The sequence below is a fragment of the Salvelinus namaycush genome, chromosome 2 (assembly GCF_016432855.1).
Source record: "Salvelinus namaycush isolate Seneca chromosome 2, SaNama_1.0, whole genome shotgun sequence".
NCBI classification, from domain to species: Eukaryota; Metazoa; Chordata; class Actinopteri; order Salmoniformes; family Salmonidae; genus Salvelinus; species Salvelinus namaycush.
This window is the reverse complement of record NC_052308.1, coordinates 63,046,473-63,067,694: the sequence shown is the minus strand read 5'-3', so window position 1 is coordinate 63,067,694 and position 21,222 is coordinate 63,046,473. Positions and strand designations below refer to the sequence as shown.

General features: G+C 43.8%; 1 protein-coding gene and 1 pseudogene across 2 annotated transcripts in view; both read right to left on the bottom strand.

The window, feature by feature from the left end:
- Positions 1 to 517: 517 nt before the first annotated feature.
- Positions 518 to 8,582, bottom strand: LOC120022613 (annotated as a pseudogene).
- Positions 8,583 to 9,740: 1,158 nt separating this feature from the next.
- LOC120065682 (testis-expressed protein 2-like) overlaps positions 9,741 to 21,222 on the bottom strand; it is a 63,166-nt gene continuing 51,684 nt past the window's right edge. For both annotated transcript variants that reach the window (XM_039016762.1, XM_039016754.1), the window contains exons 9-13: positions 16,904 to 17,030; positions 13,944 to 14,057; positions 13,556 to 13,765; positions 13,046 to 13,166; positions 9,741 to 12,780 (exon numbers count right to left, since the gene is read on the bottom strand). In XM_039016762.1, the coding sequence (XP_038872690.1) occupies positions 12,619 to 12,780; positions 13,046 to 13,166; positions 13,556 to 13,765; positions 13,944 to 14,057; positions 16,904 to 17,030 (734 nt within the window). In that variant the 3' untranslated portion in view covers positions 9,741 to 12,618. The remainder of the gene's footprint in view (positions 12,781 to 13,045; positions 13,167 to 13,555; positions 13,766 to 13,943; positions 14,058 to 16,903; positions 17,031 to 21,222) is intronic.

Here is a 21,222-nt window from a genome sequence, read left to right as displayed (position 1 = left end):
ACATCACGTACCCTCTCCTTGGTGTCCTGCAGACAGTGGATGTCTGAGGTGAGGACAATTCTGGCGCTGTGGAGCTCTCCCAGCTGCAGCTGTTTGTCCCTCAGACTGCTGCTCAGACTGGCCTGGCTCTGCTGCAGCTCTCTGAGGACCCCGTCACACTCCTCCGCTTGCTGTTAGGGGTGGGGACACACACAGGCAACATAGACACACATATTAAGCATATACGTACTGCACACACACACACACAGGAACGCACACCCACCAACACACCAACCACTTCTCACCCATCGACCCACCCACTTTCAAATGTATTAATTAAGCCCTTTTTACATCAGTAGATGTCACAAAGTGCAAAACAGAAACCCAGCCTCAAACCCCAAACGGCAAGCAATGCAGATGTAGAAGCACGGGTGAAATAATCAAAAACACCTAACACAAACATGTGAAAGAAACACACGCACGCACACTCGAATGAGGCCAAGATACAGACAGACAGAGGCTCATGTTTCTAGACCGACTACTTGCTACTGTTTGACTCTGACTCCAGCAGACTGTTGAACAGCCTGTCCTTCTCCTCCTGGATCCTCTCTAGCTTCATCTGCATCTCAATGGAGTCTCTCTCTGCCTCCGAAACACACAACATTACAGAAATACACTGTTATACATGAAGTACAATGGTGCGGAGGCATTTCTATACGTCCTATTTAAGTCTATATACAGTATGGCTAGCGTACTGCCCTTCGATTTGGTCAAAGGTCTTTGATCTGTTGTAATGGCCAGGTATATCTGATTAATGTGGTATTTAGTTTCCGGACAAAATGTATTACGGAGTACAGAAATTGCTGTCTGTCTAGACAGAAAAATACTTTGAAATCAGATTTTGTAGGAAAAAAAACCCGTAGTTACTGCGTTTGCCTTTGTAGGGCAGTATAGAATGCAGTGGTTAAGGACTGAAACAGACATATTTGTATGTGTACTGATTCCCTGATCGGCCTCTATGCAGACGACACCATTCTGTATACTTCTGGCCCTTCTTTGGACACTGTGTTAACCAACCTCCAGACGAGCTTCAATGCCATACAACTCTCCTTCCGTGGCCTCCAACTGCTCTTAAATGCTAGTAAAACTAAATGCATGCTCTTCAACCGATCGCTGCCCACACCTGCCCGGCTGTCTAGCATCACAACTCTGGACGGTTCTGACTTAGAATATGTGGACAACTACATATACCTAGGTGTCTGGTTAGACTGTAAATTTTCCTCCCAGACTCACATTAAGCATCTCCAATCCAAAATGAAATCTAGAATCGGCTTCCTATTTCGCAACAAAGCATCCTTCACTCATGCTGCCAAACATACCCTCGTAAAACTGACTATCCTACCGATCCTTGACTTCGGCAATGTAATTTACAAAATAGCCTCCAACACTCTACTCAGCAAACTGGATGCAGTCTATCACAGTGCCATCCGTTTTGTCACCAAAGCCCCATATACTACCACCACTGCAACCTGTATGCTCTCGTTGGCTGGCCCTTGCTTCATATTCGTCGCCAAACCCACTGGCTCCAGGTCATCTATAAGTCTTTGCTAGGTAAAGCCCCGCCTTATCTCAGCTCACTGGTCACCATAGCAACACCCACCCGTAGCATGCACTCCAGCAGGTATATTTCACTGGTCACCCCCAAAGCCAATTCCTCCTTCGGCCGCCTTTCCTTCCAGTTCTCTGCTGCCAATGACTGGAATGAACTGCAAAAATCACTGAAGCTGGAGACTCATATCTCCCTCACTAGCTTTAAGCACCAGCTGTCAGAGCAGCTCACAGATCACTGAACCTGTACATAGCCCATCTGTAAATAGCCCATCCAACTACCTCATCCCCATACTGTTATTTATTTAATTTATTTTGCTCCTTTGCACCCCAGTATCTCTACCTGCACACTCATCTTCTGCACATCTATCGCTCCAGTGTTTAATTGCTATATTGTAATTATTTCGCTCTGTGTGACGGGTGAGACATGTTCTTTTTTGTTAAAAAAAATGGTGAAGTGTCTTGAATTTTATTTCAGACAGGGCGTGTTTGAGATTGCTCCGTTCGTTCACAATGCCTGGAGGAGGAGGATACATATACTGTTTATGTAGATTGGCTAGATGGTAGCTATACTGGCCATGACTATTGTATGTGCAGAATTTGCAAAATTGTATTTTATTCTGTAGTGTCTTGTAAGCCCATGTGGACTGGGTACGGGTAGGTGTATGACACTTAAATAAATAATATTTCGCTCTATATCCACTGTGTGTGTGTTTTACTCTTGTTGCGGATGGAGAGTTGTGTCCGTAGTGTGAGCAGGGTGGTGCTCTGAGCACGTTTCTCCTGGGTCAGTGTGTGTGCGGGTCCGCGTGTGTTTACGTACTCTCGGTGCGGACTTTCCTCTGCTGTAGGATGGTGAATTGGGTCTGCAGTGTGAGCAGGGCGGCGCTCCGAGCCTGTTTCTCCTGGGTCAGTCTCACTAGTTCCCCCTGCTGCCGCAGCCAGAGCTGCTGCTGCTCCTTGATCTCTCCTCCCACCCCCTCCAGCTGCTTGGTCAGAGTACTGGCCTGGATCTCCAACAGGCCCAGGTCCTCGTGCTGTTGACGTACGTAGGGACGTGATCAAGACAACATAGAAAGTCAGGAAAATGTGCATTTTTCAAAGCTGAAATGTTTCAAATCCATTCTAGCTCCAGTCTTATTGTAGAGGATGGTGCTACCATAAAAATATAATATCATTCTAGATCTGTAGGTGCCACCTATTTTAGATTCAGTACCTATAGTCCTTTATTCTTAGACAATAAACTCCCAAAAATTCAGTTGGTTACGGGTCAGTGCTTGGTTGTAAGTTAACTCTCACCCCAGTGCTGGCGATGAGCTGCTCAATGTTCTTGTTGTAAACGTTGATGGTGGCCTGCTTGTGCTCGATGACGGTGACGTGCTTGGTGATCCTGGCCTCGCTGGCGCTGAGCAGTTCGTCGCGGCGGCTCATCTCCGTCTCCAGCGAGGCGAGGGTGCGGACCAGACCCTCCAGACGCAGGGTGACGACACTGCTCTCCAGCGTCACCGCTGCCATTTCGTTCTCTAGCCGGGGCAGCTGGGTCTCCTGGTAGGGTGAAGAGAGAGAGACACGCACACACAGAGTGGTTTAAACACAGAGATACATTGCACTAGCAAAGTTTCATATGTAGCATTGTGGTTATCAATTTACCCTTTCTTTGTCTACACAGGTTATTGAAAAACTAGCTCAAGTTACACCAATGTTCATATTAAATAACAACCAGATTAAACTCCTTCTGTGCTGTAATTCTACAAAGTCTCCCATTCTTAACACATAAACACAATATTATTGACAATACACTGCAAAATTGTTTTTGTAATGTTATGAATTACTTGAAAACTCCCGAAATAAACTTGATGGGAAAAAAGTTATGTGAGCCCCAAATGTTTGTATTGAACCTTTATTTAACAAGTCAGTTAAGAACAAATTCTTATTTACAAAGAAGGTCTACCCCACCCTCCCCCGGACGACGCTGGGCCAATTGTGCGCCACTCTATGGGACTCCCAATCACGGCTGGTTGTGATACAGCCAGGGATCGAACCCGGGTCTGTAGTGACACCTCTAGCACTGCGATGCAGTGCCTTAAACCGCTGCCAGTCAGGATCCCCAAAAATACGGCGACCAATGCTCACCTTCTCCCTCTTGTGGGCGGCCGTCTTGTCGGTGAGGCGTCGGGAGCACTTGGTGGCCTTGTCATGGGTGAGATGCTCCTGCATCTTGGACATGATGCCGACCTCCAGCTCGATGCGCCGCACCCACTCCTTCTCCGTCTGCTTCCTCAGGGAGGACACCTCCATCTGGCGCACCTCACACTCCTGGAGAGGGGGAGGAGAGAGGAGAGGGGGGAGAAGAGAGATAAGGAGATGGGAGGGAGAGGGACAGGGATTAAAAGTGTTTCATCGTACTATCATCCACTTACATGAGTCACGACAACAACAATACAACCTTCCAGTCACTTCATATTGAGTGGATATTGCATTCAGAGAAGCCTGCATAGGGAAAGAACAAAAGATACACCAAGAACAAATAAACTGTGAACTTGAGAAAAAAACATAAGAAAACAAACCACAATGAAATGTGTCAAATAAAACCAATTCATTCACTCACTGTGTTGACGCGTCTGCTCGGTCTCCTGCAGGGTCCTCGTGTAGATGCTGTACTGGGCCTGCGGCGCCTCCCGCTGGCTGTGGGAGATCAGCTTCCTGGAGGTGGCGCTGTCCAGCTGGGTCCGGTTCAGTACTACTGTCAGCAGCTCATTGCGCTCCTCTTCCCACGTGATGGACTTCTTGAAGCCCTCGATCTCTGCGTCTAAAGAGCGGACCTGATGGGTGGCCGTGCTGGATGGAGGCAGGGAGAGAGATTGACAGACGTGTACACAGTGGAATCACACAGGTGTACAGCATGTCCAGTCTCAAGGAGAACGTTTGACCAGAGCAGACCAGCAGCACTGATGTACAGCAAATACAAATTGTATTGTAAATAGACATTGGACTGGCCAATGTACATCTTGCCAAAAGTAGTGCATTATATAGGGAATAGGGTTGCCATATTCTCTCCCGCTGTAGAACGTCTAGCATGGCGGTGTAGGCCTCGTCTCGTCATGCCCGCCAGGCTGCTGTTCTACACTGTTTGGTGAGGTGTGTGTGTGTCACAGGTAGGTGGTGACATCTTAATTGGGCAGGACAGGCTCATAGTAACGGCTGGAACGGAATGTGTTTGATACCATTCCATTCACTCCATTCCAGCCGTTACTATGAGCCGTCCTCCCCTCAGCAGCCTCCTGTGATGTGTGTAGACTCTACACAGTGCTAGGCATTTAAGTGTCCTCACCGTAGAGCCTCCAGCATGGCGGTGTAGGCGTCGTCTCGTCTCCTCATGCCCACCAGGCTGCTGTTCCACTGCTGCAGCAGCTGCTTCCTCCCCATCACCAAAGAGTCCATCTCCATCTGGGCCTGTATCGAGAGACACACAGGCAAAATGCACACCGTTCCCCATTCCTTCTGTGTGTACAGATTTTGTCTCAGCCTAAGCAGTAACAGATTCATGATTTTTTATTTTTTATTGTTGAATCAGGTGTGCTACTGCTTGGCTGGAACAGAAGCCTGTACCCACCCGGAGTGGACAGTGGTGTACCTCAAAGAGGGCCTCCGTGGCTGCCTGGGTCTCCTCAGACTGGGCGATGGTCTGGACTTCATACAGAGCTATCTACTCCGTCAGCCGCTCCATGTTTTTGGTCAACCACTCCACATACAAGTCCTGAGAGAGAGAAAGAAGGGGGGGGGGATAGAGAGAGGGAGAATCAGTTATAGAACCCATAGCCCTTCATGGTTGTGAGGTCTGGGGTCCGCTCACCAACCAAGAGCTCACAAAATGGGACAAACACCAAATTGAGACCCTGCATGCAGAATTCTGCAAAAATATCCTCTGTGTACAACGTAAAACACCAAATAATGCATGCAGAGGAGAATTAGGTCGATACCCGCTAATTCTCAAAATCCAGAAATGTCCGTTAAATTCTACAACCACCTAAAAGGAAACGATTCCCAAACCTTCCATAACAAAGCCATCACCTTCAGAGAGATGAACCTGGAGAAGAGTCCCCTGAGTAAGCTGGTCCTGGGGCTCTGTTCACAAACAGATCCCACAGAGCCCCAGGACAGCAACACAATTAGACCCAACCAAATCATGAGAAAACAAAAAATGTATTTGACACATTGGAAAGAATTAACAAAAAAACTGAGCAAACTAGAATGGTCCATGGCCCTAAACAGAGAGTACACAATGCCAGAATACCTGACCACTGTGACAGACCCAAACTTAAGGAAAGCTTAGACTATGTACAAACTCAGTGAGCATAGCCTTGCTATTGAGAAAGGCCGCCGTAGGCAGACCTGGCTCTCAAGAGAAGACAGTGTGTACACCGCCCACAAAATGAGGTGGAAACTGAGCTGCACTTCCTAACCTCCTGCCAAATGTATGACCATAATAGAGACACATATTTCCCTCAGATTACACAGATCCACAAAACTCCGATATCTACTGGGTGAAATATCACAGTGTGCCATCACAACAGCAAGATTTGTGACTTGTTGCCATAAGAAAAGGGCAACCAGTGAAGAACTGTTGTACACCATTGTAAATACAACCCATGTTTATGTTTATTTATTTTCCCTTTTGTACTTTAACTATTTGCACATCGTTACAACACTGTACAGTATATAGACATAATATGACATTTGAAATGTCTTTATTCTTTTGGAACTTCTGTGAGTGTAATGTTTACTGAAAATTGTTATTGTTTATTTCACGTTTGTTTATTATCTACTTCACTTGATTTGGCAATGTTAACATGTTTCCCATGCCAATAAAGCCCTTAAATTGAATTGAAATTGAATTGAGAGGGGGGTAGAAAGAGAGAGAGGGTGATATTAGCAATCGCTTGTAATACACTGCCTGAGAAGATTCAGCCATAGTAATAAGAATTATTTTAAATTCTATTTATAGACCCTTAGCAACTGGTCCAGGACCAGTTTTGCGGTTTGGCTCAGAAAGGTTAACATTATAACTAACATGCCATTCGGCTGATCTTGAATCAGTTGTAAAAGAAGGAAGGCGTGTGTCCTGGCCTGTTTGTGTTTCTGCTCCTCTGCCTGGGTCTTCTCGGAGTGGGCCTTGCGCGAGGCGTTCTTCATGGCCGTGATGTCAGAGTGCAGGTCAGCGTTAACCTCCTGCATGTCGAACAGACGCAGTGCCAGGTTCGCTACCTCACTCTGCAGCTGGGACACTGAGGGAGGAGGTAATATACGTAGTTAGGGACAGGAGTTTTTCCTGACTATGTCACCTGACCAGGAAAACCTTTAGGTGACCGTTATGGACTATTATAACTAGGTTAGGGTCCTGATTTTTCCCTTAATTAGGTCAAGAAAAACTCCTGGCCCAAGCCATAGTACAGATATAGGATCTCAATTTGACCTATACTATCACAGCAAAATAAGTGCATAATGTTGCTTGATCGGTGGTTATATCTCTATGGGTCTCACCGTGTGACCTCTGCTTGCCGGCCTGACTGGTGCGGTACTGGCTTCGGACCCCCTCTAGCTGATCCTGGGCCTGTCTGCGCTGCCGCCTCGCTATCAGACATCTAAATAGCCATTTAGGGAGATGGGTGGAGGAGGGGAGGGAAAGAGAGGATAGCTTGGGATCAGAATTACATCGGGCAAATGCATTAGAAACGCACTGCAAGACCTACGGATGTTTCTTAATGTTATAACAATAGTGATTAATCCTTGTAAATCAATTGTTGTTGCTTATAGATCATTTCTAGTTGCAGATTAGTTTATTTTCTATTTTGAAATGAAAGCACAGGGTCATGTTTCGAGATTGAGCCAAAACAAGTCAATGGCGCCCTCTCCTGGGAAAAGAGTGAATTCAAAACGGGGACCCATAAATGGTATGAATCGTACTGCATGTATACTGTAAAGTGGATGTCCATGTTGATTTGATTGTAAACCATTGTTAAGGATTTAGAGTCTTTGCTTCAGAAGAAGGGACCTAGTGTACCTTCTCTCGCAACTCCACGTTGAGTCTCTCCAGGTGCTTATGGAGGTGGTTCTTCAGTGCAGTCCGGAACCTTCTCATCAGCGGCTGCAGGCAGATAGTATGGTTTCTCCTAAGACTTTCATCTGATAAGCATAACAGGGTTTAAACCTTCAGGTAATTAAAACAATGTTAGCAGGGATGTTAAGCGGGGAAACGGCTTTACGTGTTTAGGGTCCAGCACGATTAGCTCATCTTCATCAGCATCCTCTTCCGCCGCCCTGCGTAACTCGTCCCCATCGCTGTCAGAGAGGGGGACAGAGAGGTGCAATGAGGGGTGAGGTGGCAAGGGCATCGTTCCGTTATCTGGAACTCCCCAAAAAATATGTTTCGTGATCAAACCTCAACAGATACCGTGCTTGACAAGTCACAGTGCTCAACTCAATTTCAAAGATGATAGAAATCAGTTCAAATTTCCACCATTGTTCTATCCCGCCCTCTTATTGAAACCCAGCTGACCTGAGTTGCTGGTGGGGTTGAAGGCTGCGCCTGTACCTCTGTGTCCTGACTGTGACACGGGGTCATCAGCCCCCGCCTCAGCCTGCTCTGCTGATCCACCCTGCATGGAGGACAGACAGGAGGACACTCAGGAAGTCACTTTTTTGATCCATAGAGACACAATATAATACTAGTAATAAAGTGTTCTTTTTAATTCTGTGCATTGACCATCGTCTAAATCATGTCTAAATCGTCTTTTGGAAATAATTACATGATTTTGAATGATTACAAATACAATGCCGATGATACAATATCATGAGACTCACAAATCCTAACTTGAGAAAGGTGAGAAAGGACGTATTCTGTGCTGTAGAGTAGTCTCTTTCACAAACCTCCTGCACAGGTAGCACAGTAACCCCAGAGTCCTCTGCTGCCTCATCAGCACCACCTGGCTGTTCATCGCCTCCTCCTGTGGCGGGGTTCCCCTCCTCTCCTCTTCCCCTCCTCCCTCACTTCCTCCACTGGACGAGGTGGGGACCAAGATGGTTGACTCTGTCAGCACTACAAGAAGGTTGCCTTTGTGACACCCAAGTCACAACAACATTGGATTTCATTGCAGTCATATAGGCAGGGAGTCTCCCGATTAAGAGCTTTGGTGCCAGTAACCGAAAGGTCGCTGGTTTGAATCCCCCAGCCGACCAGGAGAAAAATCAGTTGATGTGCCCTTGAGCAAGGCACTTAACCATAATTGCTCCTGTAAATCGCTCTGGATTAGAGTGTCTGCTAAATAATGTCACCTGCTCTTTTAACGCCCTTTCATTGAAAGCCTTACCTGCTTCTTGAGTTATTAAGGAGTTGTCTCTTCAGAGCAGAAAGAAAGGTCAGAGAATGAAAATAATGTATTGAAACAATACTGAAAATGTAAAAGTCGGCTGACAAAGCCTCCTGTCATCACATGGGAAGACATGACAGAATAGACACAAATAATTTTATTCACTAACGTTATGAAGTTGAAGACATAATCATTTATTAGGCCCTCATACCTTTGCTTCAAAATGAAATAAGATAGATACCTATGCCTACTACACGCATAATGTTTCTCAATGCATGCTGCTATCCACTTGTCTTGAAGTTAGCGTGCTTATCGGTTAAGTTATATGCTATTAACGCTAACTAAATAGCACATCTTTCATTTGACAGCTAACAGCTTAAAATACCAGAATGTTTTAAATATTCTCGAATGCATTAATTACTAAACCTTACGGTTGCTTTATCACCTCTTCAGCAACAACAAATAATCCTGTAGCTAGTAGACTCACCACTGTTTGTCAGCTGGTCAGGTGTTGCTAGGAAACGATAAACTTCCGTGAAGGGATAAGGGGGTAGAGCCTAGTAATTGAATAGAGCCGCCCCTCATGAATATTCATGATTGAAATTTGTGGACAATTCAAGCTTTGCAGTACATGGATTTTCAGAAATGAATGAATTTGAACATTTTAAATATTGATGCATGAGCATGTTGAGCATGTGTGTGGCAGTTAAAATAACTTCAGTATATGACAAAACAAATAGGTTCATAAAAAATAAAAAAAACTTTCTTTCAATCAAGAGCGAATAATTACAAAGCCAGCTGATATTTTTTAATCATTTGGACCACAATACCATTGCAATTCATAGTCGTACAAAATCGATAACAGAAAAGAACAAAGCCTGCTAAATCAACATTTGTACAAATAAAAAGGCATCATTTTAGAGAACTTCTTTAGGGAAACTTTGTCTCTCCCAACTAAGACATTTTCCAGCCAAGCAGGAGACATGGATGAGGCTCAACAAATTTGTCCTTAAAAATCTAAATAATCCATCCACTTGCAGAATCATCAACTCTTATCGTATAAATCTGATGTGATATTCATATCATTCTGTCATTGTACATTGTCTTTCAGAAAAGCAGACAAAGCTTAACAAAACATTCTAATTCCAACCCGGTACTATGCCTACATTCAGGTCCATAATTATTGGCACCCTTGATAAAGATAAGCAAAGAGACTGTATAAAATAAATAATACAAATACTGAGCTAGATTGTATACTCCAAACATTTGAAAATGTAATTATTTTATACTAATACAATTGCTCAGAGAATACAATTGCTCATTTTTTAAACGAGGGGTCAAAATTATTGCCAACCCCGTTTTCAATTCTCTTAGCACCCAGATCCCTCCCACTGTGTTCTCCAATCTTTGAAAAATTTTCTTTAAAGGCTCAGTGTCATTATGCTCACAAAGGTACGGTGCTGGGGTACTGAAAACAGGGGTGCCGATTACTTTGACGCCTACCTTTTGGAGAATCGTTTTATTACTTTTTAAACCAAATCTCTTTCTCTGAGCAATTGTGTTAATAAACAATAAATTACATTTTCAACAAAAAAAAGGCTTGCAATATAGCGCAGTATTTGTATAATTTATTTGATAGTCTTTTTGTCTCATCGTTATCAAGGGTTCCAATAATAATAATAATATTACCAACCAAATAATCAATAAAACGAAAATTAAGAAAGCGAATTAGAAGTACTGTAGAAGGAAAGTGAATACGAGATATTCCTTCATCAATGACATTCTACAAGAGTGCTTTAGTGTCCTGACAAATAAAAGGGATGAAAACAAATAGGAATTCATGTAAACAAATCCAATACTAATACTGTGCATTTAAAACTTAACTGCAAAATTAAGATAACATAACAGCACAGTATAGAAAGTGATTCAGACTTCAATATTTTTGAGATTACAATTGTTTTTGGAGTTTATTTTCCCAGTATTAATGATAGTTTTGGCAAAGGGCACACTACATCATTTAGTTTAACTCTACCAAGTGTCATTTAGCACATCTGGCAAGGTGGCTCATTTCCAAGCATTGGCAACTGATGATGGCCATTTGAAAATACATTTTTAAAAAACACACAAAAAAAACATTTCCTACATCATTTGAAAGAATAAATGAAAACCGGAATGGTCTCAACAAGCCATGGGTATTGTACATGCTAGAGAGAGTATAACACAATAGCACTGCAAATATGCAATACATGTCTGTAGATACTATTGCATTAGTGTTTACAAGGAAAAAATAAATCAAAACTTCTGTTTAAGTTGTGCAATACTTGGCATACCCCAATCAAAATAATCCATGTGATTGGTTAGGAATAGTTTCCATACAAGAAACAATAAAACAGTCCAACAATCTGTCAATATAGTCATACATACATTCAACAAAAGTGTTAGGCCCCTTATGTACACCTTTTCAGAAATACATTTCTATGAGATATCTTCACAAGAATATATATATATACTATTTTCTCATTGTTCACCTCATGTCCATAGTTAGCAAGGAATTTGCATAGGCATTAGTGAATTAAAGACACGTGTTGCCTAGGTAATGACGGCTAACCCTATAGCATTGGCATCCAGAGAAAAACGAGGGGAGGGGCTTCATATTGCTGCTTCCATATAGATATGGACACAGTGATCATTTGCATATAAATAGGTGTGGTGTACAGTTAAGGGAATAGGTATTACTTTCCCCCTTACCACTGATATACAGTAGGGTCAGACATATTCTCATCCCCAAAACAGTTAGAATTTGGGGTAGAATAATCTGATTCTAGACCTGTAGTAAAGGGGAACTTCTACCCCGAGCAGTAAGATATGTGGGGTCACAGCACAAGTGTATATAATGTTAGTGTTCACCTGGACACAGACCGTGAGCATTAGGACACAAAGCACAGGGTACATTTGATGCTTCAAATCATATGGCAAATAATACATGTGACATTGTCAAAAGTATCCACTCCTGCTTTTAGTGTCAAGCTTCACACACACACAAATGCAGACACACCTGTACAATAACAAAAGTATAATCTAGCGGTTGCATGTCTCATTCAACTATTTCGTTTCACTTTATTCTCTTGATTTGGGTCCCCAAACAAAAGTTGTTTCCTATCTAGGACGTAAGGTGAACGGTGAATGCGATATAACCATGTGTTCATAGGACACTGTGTAACCTTATAACCCACAAAAACTCTCCACACCGTTCCACCTATACCACTAGCCTCTAACCTGCCCCTGTCAAAGGTTGTATCACTGTTACATGTGACATTCTTTGAAAAATTAAATTTTCTAAGTCTGTTCATCCTACACAGATTTTTTTAAAACAGAGCAGCAAGTGACAGTTTTTATTTTTAGTGTTTGTCCTTCCTGGTTGGTTGACTGACCTCTGTCTCGTTCCGTCAGTGAGCTTGTTAAAGGTCAAAGTTCATCTGATGAGGTCATCCTGTTCTGCCAGTAACAAAAAAGACCCTTGGGTATGGAGCTATTGGAATGTCTATGTGGTAATAACGGATGTCTTTTTGTATGTCCTTATACACCGATAAGCCTTATACTACTACAAGGCCCCCTGGCTCCCATTCTAATTCACACGTTTCAGGCAAATACTGTAAACAATCCTTCATATGCCGCTAGTGGCGCCCCCCTCTGTTTCGGAGGGCTCCGTTTCCCTCTGGGTCGTATCGGCTGTGGAGGTGGAGGGCGTTCCAAAAGAGCGGGGGTCCATGGCAGAGTGCATGATGGGCAGCCACAGGTCGTCCATGTTTGGCATGACAAAGATTTTCTACGTCGGAGAGAAGATGGGAGAGATTCAGAGGTGTTACATTTGAATGTAGTATGCGGACATACAGTTTGGACAAAGTACGCAGACACAGGCATGCAGACACAGGCATGCAGACACAGGCATGCAGACACAGGCATGCAGACACAGGCATGCAGACACAGGCATGCAGACACAGGCATGCAGACACAGGCATGCAGACACAGGCATGCAGACACACGCATGCAGACACACGCATGCAGACACACGCATGCAGACACACGCATACCTGAAACTCCTGGTCCAGTTTCTTCTCGATCCAGTCGGTGACGTGGGCCAGTGTGACCTCTCTCTCTCCCAGTTTGGGCCGAGCCTTCAGCTCCAGGTGGGGTGGACTCCTGAAGCCATACCTGCGATTCAAAACAGAGTCAACAAACACACTAGAGAAACTCCAGGCTGTAGATGTCAACTATAACAGATCACGCAGCACTCATTGGGGTCATTGGTTATTGTACTGTGTGGGCAAGTTAATGGTAAAGGTTACTCACAATAATAAGGTACATAAAATGTCAGTTTTCCAGGGATGTGATCAGTCACCAGCAGAGGGCACAAGTGCATTGCAGAACGGCACTAACTAGTGCACAACAGTATGCCAACAAGTGTTTGATCGGCACCCCTATACTACTATATTAAAGTGTATTCATTATGTATTGTGGTGGTATGAATGTGTTGGGGTGTAGCATATCCTGTCGGTGGGCGGAGGTATGATGTATAACTTATGAAGCTGTTAAGAACATACCATATCCTGTCAGTGGGCGGAGGTGGGATGTTAACGGCCAGCGTTCCTCGGAGCTCCTGTACCTCCACGGTGAGCAGCAGGGGCGTGTTGGACACCTCCTCCATCTTCTTCTTGATGAACTCTGTCTCGGTGGCCTTCTGGAAGTACTTGGACTTGGCGATCTTGTCCACGAAGCGCATGATCTTACTGGGCTGGCGGCCACCCATGTATCTAATGGAGAGGAGAGATTTAGGGGTGTTACTTTGTCACGCAAATCTACCTTGATTTATGTAAAAGTCTGAATTAAGTTAAAGTCTGGATTACATACAAGTAGTACAGAAAGGTACTTTAAAAAGGTAAACAAGGTAAATAATTAGGGTAAAAGTAAATACACTGTAATTAGTCTCACCCCTCTGCTCCAGGGACATCATTGGTGACCTCTGAACTATCCTCTTCGTCTGAGGACCCTGCACTGGATGACTCCTCATCACTGTCCGCCAGGCAGTACGTCCGTGGTCTGTACCTGGCACACACACACACACACACACGATTCAGTATGGATTCATCCCCATTGTTTTCAGAGGGAGAGGTGCCTCTTAGAACTACAAAGCCTGTTCACACGAGGAAATACAAGTGTTTTTCAGTGTTATTTAGACCCTTTGAAGTCTCACCGAGTTCCCACACAATTCATTGGAGGGCACACACGCACCCACCCACCCACGATTGAGCAGTGTTTTCCACAAGTACATAGAGTAGCAAGCCAAATAGAAAAAAATTGCCTGCCTGCCTGCCAGCCAGCCAGCCAGCCCCCCCCCCCCACATTGAATTATTGAATACTTTATCGAGTTTTCCTCACAGAATGGAAACATTTGTTTTGGTATTGTGTAGAAAGACATGACAATTTAAGTTACTGAAAATGTATGAGTTCAGTGTATTGTTAGTTGTTTTGGATATTGTCTCAGTCTAGGCTTATATGATCAGGACTAACTAAGAGAACATTAAACCTTTGAGATTAAAGTCTTCTTTACAGTTTAACTGCAAGATATGAATTGCCACAATGATGCTTGTTCTTCAAATTATGTTGTTAATTAAAACAGAAATATGAAATAGCCCACATGATCTAGAAAAATGTATTAAAAAGTTTTGTTTTTAAGAGGATTCCATTTGTTTCAGGTTTTTCATTTCAAATTCACAATTTATAAGAAAAACAACAAATGTGAAAGTCCACAATAACGCTTAAACCACATCAAGAGACCACTTCAGGTCTGAAAAAATAAAAAATAAAAAGAGAAATTTTGTGTGTAGGTGCAAGTGCACAGCAAGCAAGTAGTGTGATGTTAGAGTTTGCAAAACAAATGCCCACTCATGATATCATTTTGCCAGGTAAGCATAGGGTAGTTTGTAGTTAACATTTAACTGTGCAGGTTGTTGGGAAAGCTTTTCCATCTACCAGAAGACTGTTTTCTTTAGCATAATCGTTAATGACTTAAACAAAGTGGTAGACCCGCGCACTACACACATACAGACAGGCATTTTCATTGCCTCTTCAGAAAGTTGCATTGACGGATTCTGTTCATGTCTTATGATAAACTTGGGCAAATTAATTATAGTTCAATACATTGTTAAAAAAAATTGTTTTATTTTTTAATATTGTTGAATTCCATTTTAATGCCTGCATTTTGTGAGGGCCCTAATTATCATATTTGGACCAGAATGAGGCTCTCCACTACCTATTGTTTCTGCAATGATGATTCACCATCTTCATCGATTGTTTTCATAATTTGTCTGCATGTAAGCGCCAAAAAGCCTAGGCCTACCAGTAGCCTATCAAAATTCGGGAGACAAGTGAACGACTCTCTCACCGATGCGATTCGGTAGGCTACACTGACAGATGAGTCACTCACTTCAGTGTCACTGTCTGGCAAGACAACGACATCCTAGGAAAGGAAGCCTAGGAAATCCTTTGGTTTACTTGCCCCGATGTGATACCATGGACATATAACCACGTTGTATGATTTATGAATGGCAAAGGGATATAGGAGAAGGACTATATTCAGTCAGTTCGACACCTATGATAAACTAGTAAACAGTTGCTGTTCAGTTATTAATCAATGCACAGTAAATAGTCTACAACGTTCCACGAATCCGCGTGGCTGGCTATGTGGAAACACCCAAAAGAAAATAAGTGTCAGAAATTAAAATAGGCTAAGTCGTGGATTTCACGAGCATCACTCTCTCTACCTACTCCGTGTAAAGAAATTTGACTGCAACCAGAGATCTGTATATAATGACAAGATGCTCATGTCTCCGCCCTAACAATGGGGGGAGTCGTCCCAAACAAGGGAAGACAGGCGACAAGCTTAGGTCTAAAATAATCCCATTGGGCTTATTTTGGAAAGATTTTGGTGAGAGTGAAACCTCTCGCTTCACTTCTTCCTCTCTGCTGCGTTTCCCTGTCATCGCTCGCTTTGTGACTGACAGGCACCTATCCTACCAATAGATCTTTAGAAGAATCATATCGTTCATTCGAGCGGGACAGGGCTCCACGGAATAGCGAATTGAACCTTTTAAAATGAAAAGTAACCTAGCTAATATGAAGTGGAAAATGTAGCAAGCTAAAAATGAGTCTAACTGGCTGATTAGCCGACAGCATCAGCCGGCGCTAATGGAAAACACTGAGTATGGATTGATGCATCCTCTTGAGATCCCCTTTGTTTTAGCGTTCACATTAGGACACAGAGTCTGAACACTGACAAAATGATCCCATTCACAATGTCAGTTAGATGGGATGGAAGCTATATGTAATGAAATGACCACAAAAACAGATTGAAATGGAACAAAAATGGAAACGAGAAGGCCCCAGAGAAACTCAGCACTCACCAGGTGAAGAAAACATCCATGTAAGGATGCGTCCAGGAACGGAAGGAAGGACAGAGAAAAGGGTAGAGTGTACAGAAGACGAGTTAAGAGAACTGTAGCTAAACCCCTGATCATGTGGAAAGCTAATTCTCTCATTATGTGTTCAGAGGAGGAAAACAGTGTAAACCTTTAACAGTTGTTTCAAGAAAACCTAAACGTCAGTGCAAATTTGTCAACAAAGCAGCTATTAAAAAGGTTAATATGCCACTGGATAGCGAAGAGAATGTCTCATACTTCCCATATGGCTACACAAATGTTTACTGTGGAAAATGAAGGTTATTCCACCCTGTGCAACCACCTTTGAGAGCAATTATGTTCATTCAATGTTTCATAGTTAAAATACTGTTAACCCTACACTGTAAACCTAGAACGAACGTTTACAATCATTATTAGAGTAGGTCACACACCCAGTCAGTGTTGTGTTTAGTGAGGACCGTTCCTTCCCCTTACCCATCCTTGCTGATATCTCTGATGCGCACGCCATCTCCGTCCTTCCCCAGTCTGATCAGGTTCATCTTGGTCTCCAGGGTCATCAGGAAGGAGCCGCTGTACGAAATCTCCAAGTCAAACCACAGACCTGGGGGAGACAGACATCACAGACAGACGTAGGTTGGTGTGTGTGCAGGGCGGGGGATGACAGGTCTGCGTGACGTGTGTCCCCGTGTGTGCAGTCGAAATTACACATCTCAATGTGTTTTTGGAAAGAATCACAAATGGCAACACATATTAGATGATAATTATGACAAACCAAACTACTTGACACAGCTGTGAACAGTAACCTACCACCATTGACCGTAGGCATGAAGACAAATAGCAGCGCTTCAGGTAAAGTCATTGGAAACTACAGTAAGTGATGAACTTCCCAGATCTGCAGAGCCAAAAAGTTGAGTAGATCTGGCTAAAGGTTCTCAGTCTGTGGCGAATGCTCCAGGACACTAGCCTTCAGTCTGTCATTGACTTCTCCCGCCCAGTCTTCCTCGCTCCCCTGCCTCTTCCCCTCCCCCTAGCATCTTGAAACCCCACGTTCATCCCGTGTTCATATCTCCCTCTTTCCATCCATCCTTCTCTCATTGCCAGACAGTGGAAGAGAACCGAAGTGAGGGATACAAAAAGAGAGCGAGATCACAGGACCCTTTGAACAGAGGGGAAACAGTTGGACACCGTGCGATACCCCTCATAGGGCTCGTTTGATGTCAGCGGGGTGCTGCTCGCTGCATAAACATGCGTCTCTTCTCAAACCCCCAGCTCTGTTAATCTGGGTTAGAGAAATACCCTATCAAGGCCCCGGCCCAAAGCCTCCCTCACATGGGGCAGACCTGGGTTCTCCGACAGGGGGCCCATCACACACACTATTACACAGCAGCACGGGAACACAGACACACACATCATGGAACTGTACTTTGGAAGAGAGCCACTTTACACCACTAGGGGGCACTCCTGGGTTGATAGATGATGCAGGTGTGTGTGTGCGTTAGTGAGAGCAAGACAGAGAGAGACCATACACTTTCTCTTAGCAACAACAGTAAGACTTCACACTAACACAACAATTGTATCTCCCCCACAGCAGGAATGATGGGAATTCAAACCGGCTTAATCAGACAGTCAATCAATAGATGACACACAGACTCATACAGTGCATTCGGAAAGTATTCAGACCCCTTTACTTTTTCCACATTTTGTTAAGTTAAAGCCTTACTCTAAAATGTATTAAATAAATGTCTTTCCTCATCAATCTACACTCAATAACCCATAAAGACAAAGTGAAAACAGAAATACCTTATTTAGATAAGAATTCAGACCCTTTGCTATGAGAAATTGAGCTCAGGTGCATCCTGTTTCCATTAATCATCCTTGAGATATTTCTACAACTTGATTGGAGTCCACCTGTGGTAAATTCAATTCAAATTCAAAAACCAAGCCATGAGGTCGAAGGAATTGTCCGTAGAGCTCCGACACAGGATTGTGTCGAGGCACAGATCAGGGGAAGGGTACCAAAAAATGTCTGCAGCATTGAAGGTCCCCAAGAACACAGTGGCCTCCATCGTTCTTAGATGGCCGAAGATTTTAACCACCAATACTTCCTAGAGCTGGCCGCCCGGCCAAACACCAATCGGAGAAGGACAGGGAAGTGAACAAGAACCTGATGGTCACTCTGACAGAGCTCCAGAGATCCTCTGTGGAGATCGGAGAACCTTCCAGAAGGACAACCATCTCTGCAGCACTCCACCAATCAGGCCTTTATGGTAGAGTGGCCAGACGGAAGCCACAGTAAAAAGGCACATGACAGCCCGCTTGGAGTTTGCCAAAAGGCACCTATACAGGCCTCTCAGATCATGAGAAAAGATTCTCTGGTCTGATGAAACCAAGATTGAACTCCTTAGCCTGACGCCAAGCCTCAAGTCTGGAGGAAACCAGGCACCGCTCATCACCTGGCCAATACCATCCCTATAGTGAAGCATGGTGGTGGCAGATTCATGCTGTGGAGATGTTTTTCAGCGGCGGGGACTGGGAGACTAGGATCGAGGGAAAGACAAACGGAGCAAAGTAAAGAGATCCTTAATGAACAGTGAAGCTCTGTATGAGTCTGTAATTGAATAACACACATCCTCTATATCACAGGGTCTTTATCATGGCGTGTCTTAGAACACTGGGTACAGAAAGACAACTGTATGTCTCCTTTACGGCACAAAACTGCTTTGAAATGACAGATGTTAGTCCTACTTACAGCTAGAAGAGACTTGATAGCTAGACAGACAAAGTTTTGGTACAAACGTAATTAGCATTGAGTATTATATTCATTTTTAAGTATTGTTGGCCAGTTTTTTTAGTGGGCTTTCATCCAAGGTAATTTACCTAGGACTTTAAGCTTAAGAGAGGAAAATCATAAACAGTAACATTTGAGTTGAAAGCTCATAAACCATCAATGTGCCAGGCTGACATGTAGCCTCACTGTTCCTGTTGCTCTCACAGAAACACAGCAAGGTGAGAAAACGAGGAACTATGCATGAAAACCAACTAGTGACACCATTCACCTACAGGGTGAACACTCCCAGAGAGTTGGAGAAGCTGTGCTTCCTTCTCCACACCGTCCTCGCCAAGCCTGAACACTAGCTGTGCTAAGTGACCACAAGACAACGCAAACGTACGCAAACGTACACAAACGCACCCCAGCCCTGTCCACTCAGACCACATCCCCATGGTGTGTGAGAGAGAGAAAGCCCGGGGACTTGTGGCCCTTGCCAAACCCTGTGTGGCCCTGGTGATAATAAGGCTATGTCCGACAGCGTTAGAGGTTAAGGGAGGGCAGGGCTGATAGCGTGGGGAGAGGAGCACCAAATCGCTAGTTGCGAGAGATGTATTGAACGACCAACTCTGTCCTAATTGGGGTGAGCTGGCCTGGTGACGAGTCAGACGAGCAGAGCAGGACCAGACAGACAGATAGATAGATAGATGTGGGTCCTTAGGTCCACCGTCTATTCCACTGCCAGTGAGTTTTATTGATCGTGGTTGCCCAGCAGTTTCCAGTAAGGGCAGAAGGCAGAGACCTTGAGCTGCCTGGAGGACAGACTGGGCCTCTCTAACAGTCCTGGATTATATAAACGTTTCTTTAGAATGTAATCTAGAGGAATATTTTCCTTAAGGAACATTTTAGTTGCATACTCTTGTTCCAATGCAAATGATTGAAACGTTGGTGAATTCTAGCAAATATGTGTCTGTTAACCTGCACATTGCCAGTTACGCTGTGTGTTAGCCTCAGTCTAGAAGAGTGGTATTCAGTGGTCAGGGTGGGGGGGGTTAGCACTGCAGTGGAGTTGCCAAAATAAAAACAATATACAAACATGTTTAGAAGATGAAAATGTTATTTGTTGATGTAAAATGAATGATGTTTTCCAGCTAGATTCGTCAGCAAATTCTACTATTAGTGAGAGTTCAATATTGACCCAATCCCTACTTACTTGGGGGCCTATTTCGAAACGGTTGCAGCATATGATCATTACTAAGTAACATTCGGTTGCGAGATAGTGGGACTCTGTAACCTAGTTGGATCGAACCACCATATCATTGACAACATCTTACACCAAAACATCAGGCAACAACACAGTATTTTCCCAGAAAGCTGATTACTCTTTAAACCCATAACAACTCGCACAAAAACACAATTAACAACCCACAAAAAAAATGGTTGTCTGTGGAAGCCTGGGTTGTGTTCGTTCTTATTGGAAAAGTGTAAGTAGCCCCTCCCCATTTCACTCAATACTTTACTGTTTGGTGACTAATGAACATAACCCAGTCCCCCTGAGTGGAGTGGAAGTGCATTCCTCCAACTCTGATCCAACAGAATCTGTTCCCCTCTTAGCCTGTGGTGGAATCCATTTCCTCTCTCATTAAGTCTCATCGGAGCGCCGGGTAATAGAAATGACAAAACACTGGTGGCAGTGACACAGAGGAACAGCATGGAGACACCGAGAGACAGAGAGTGTTTGGCAAAAAGAGGAATAAATAGTACGAGAGGAACAGAGAGAGGGAACAGAGAAACTGGTAGAATGAAAGATGGGTAGTGTAGAAAGACAGAGAAGCGACAATCCAACTGCCAGACATAGAAACACACATTCTTTCACTAGTGTTCATCTCTTCCTGTCTGTAACTCAGCCCCATGGGGGAAGCAGATTCAAGACTGGGCCCTAGCTAATTTATTTATTTCACTTTTATTTAACCAGGAAGGGCTCATTGAGATTTAAAATCTCTTTTTCAAGAGCGTCCTGGCCAAG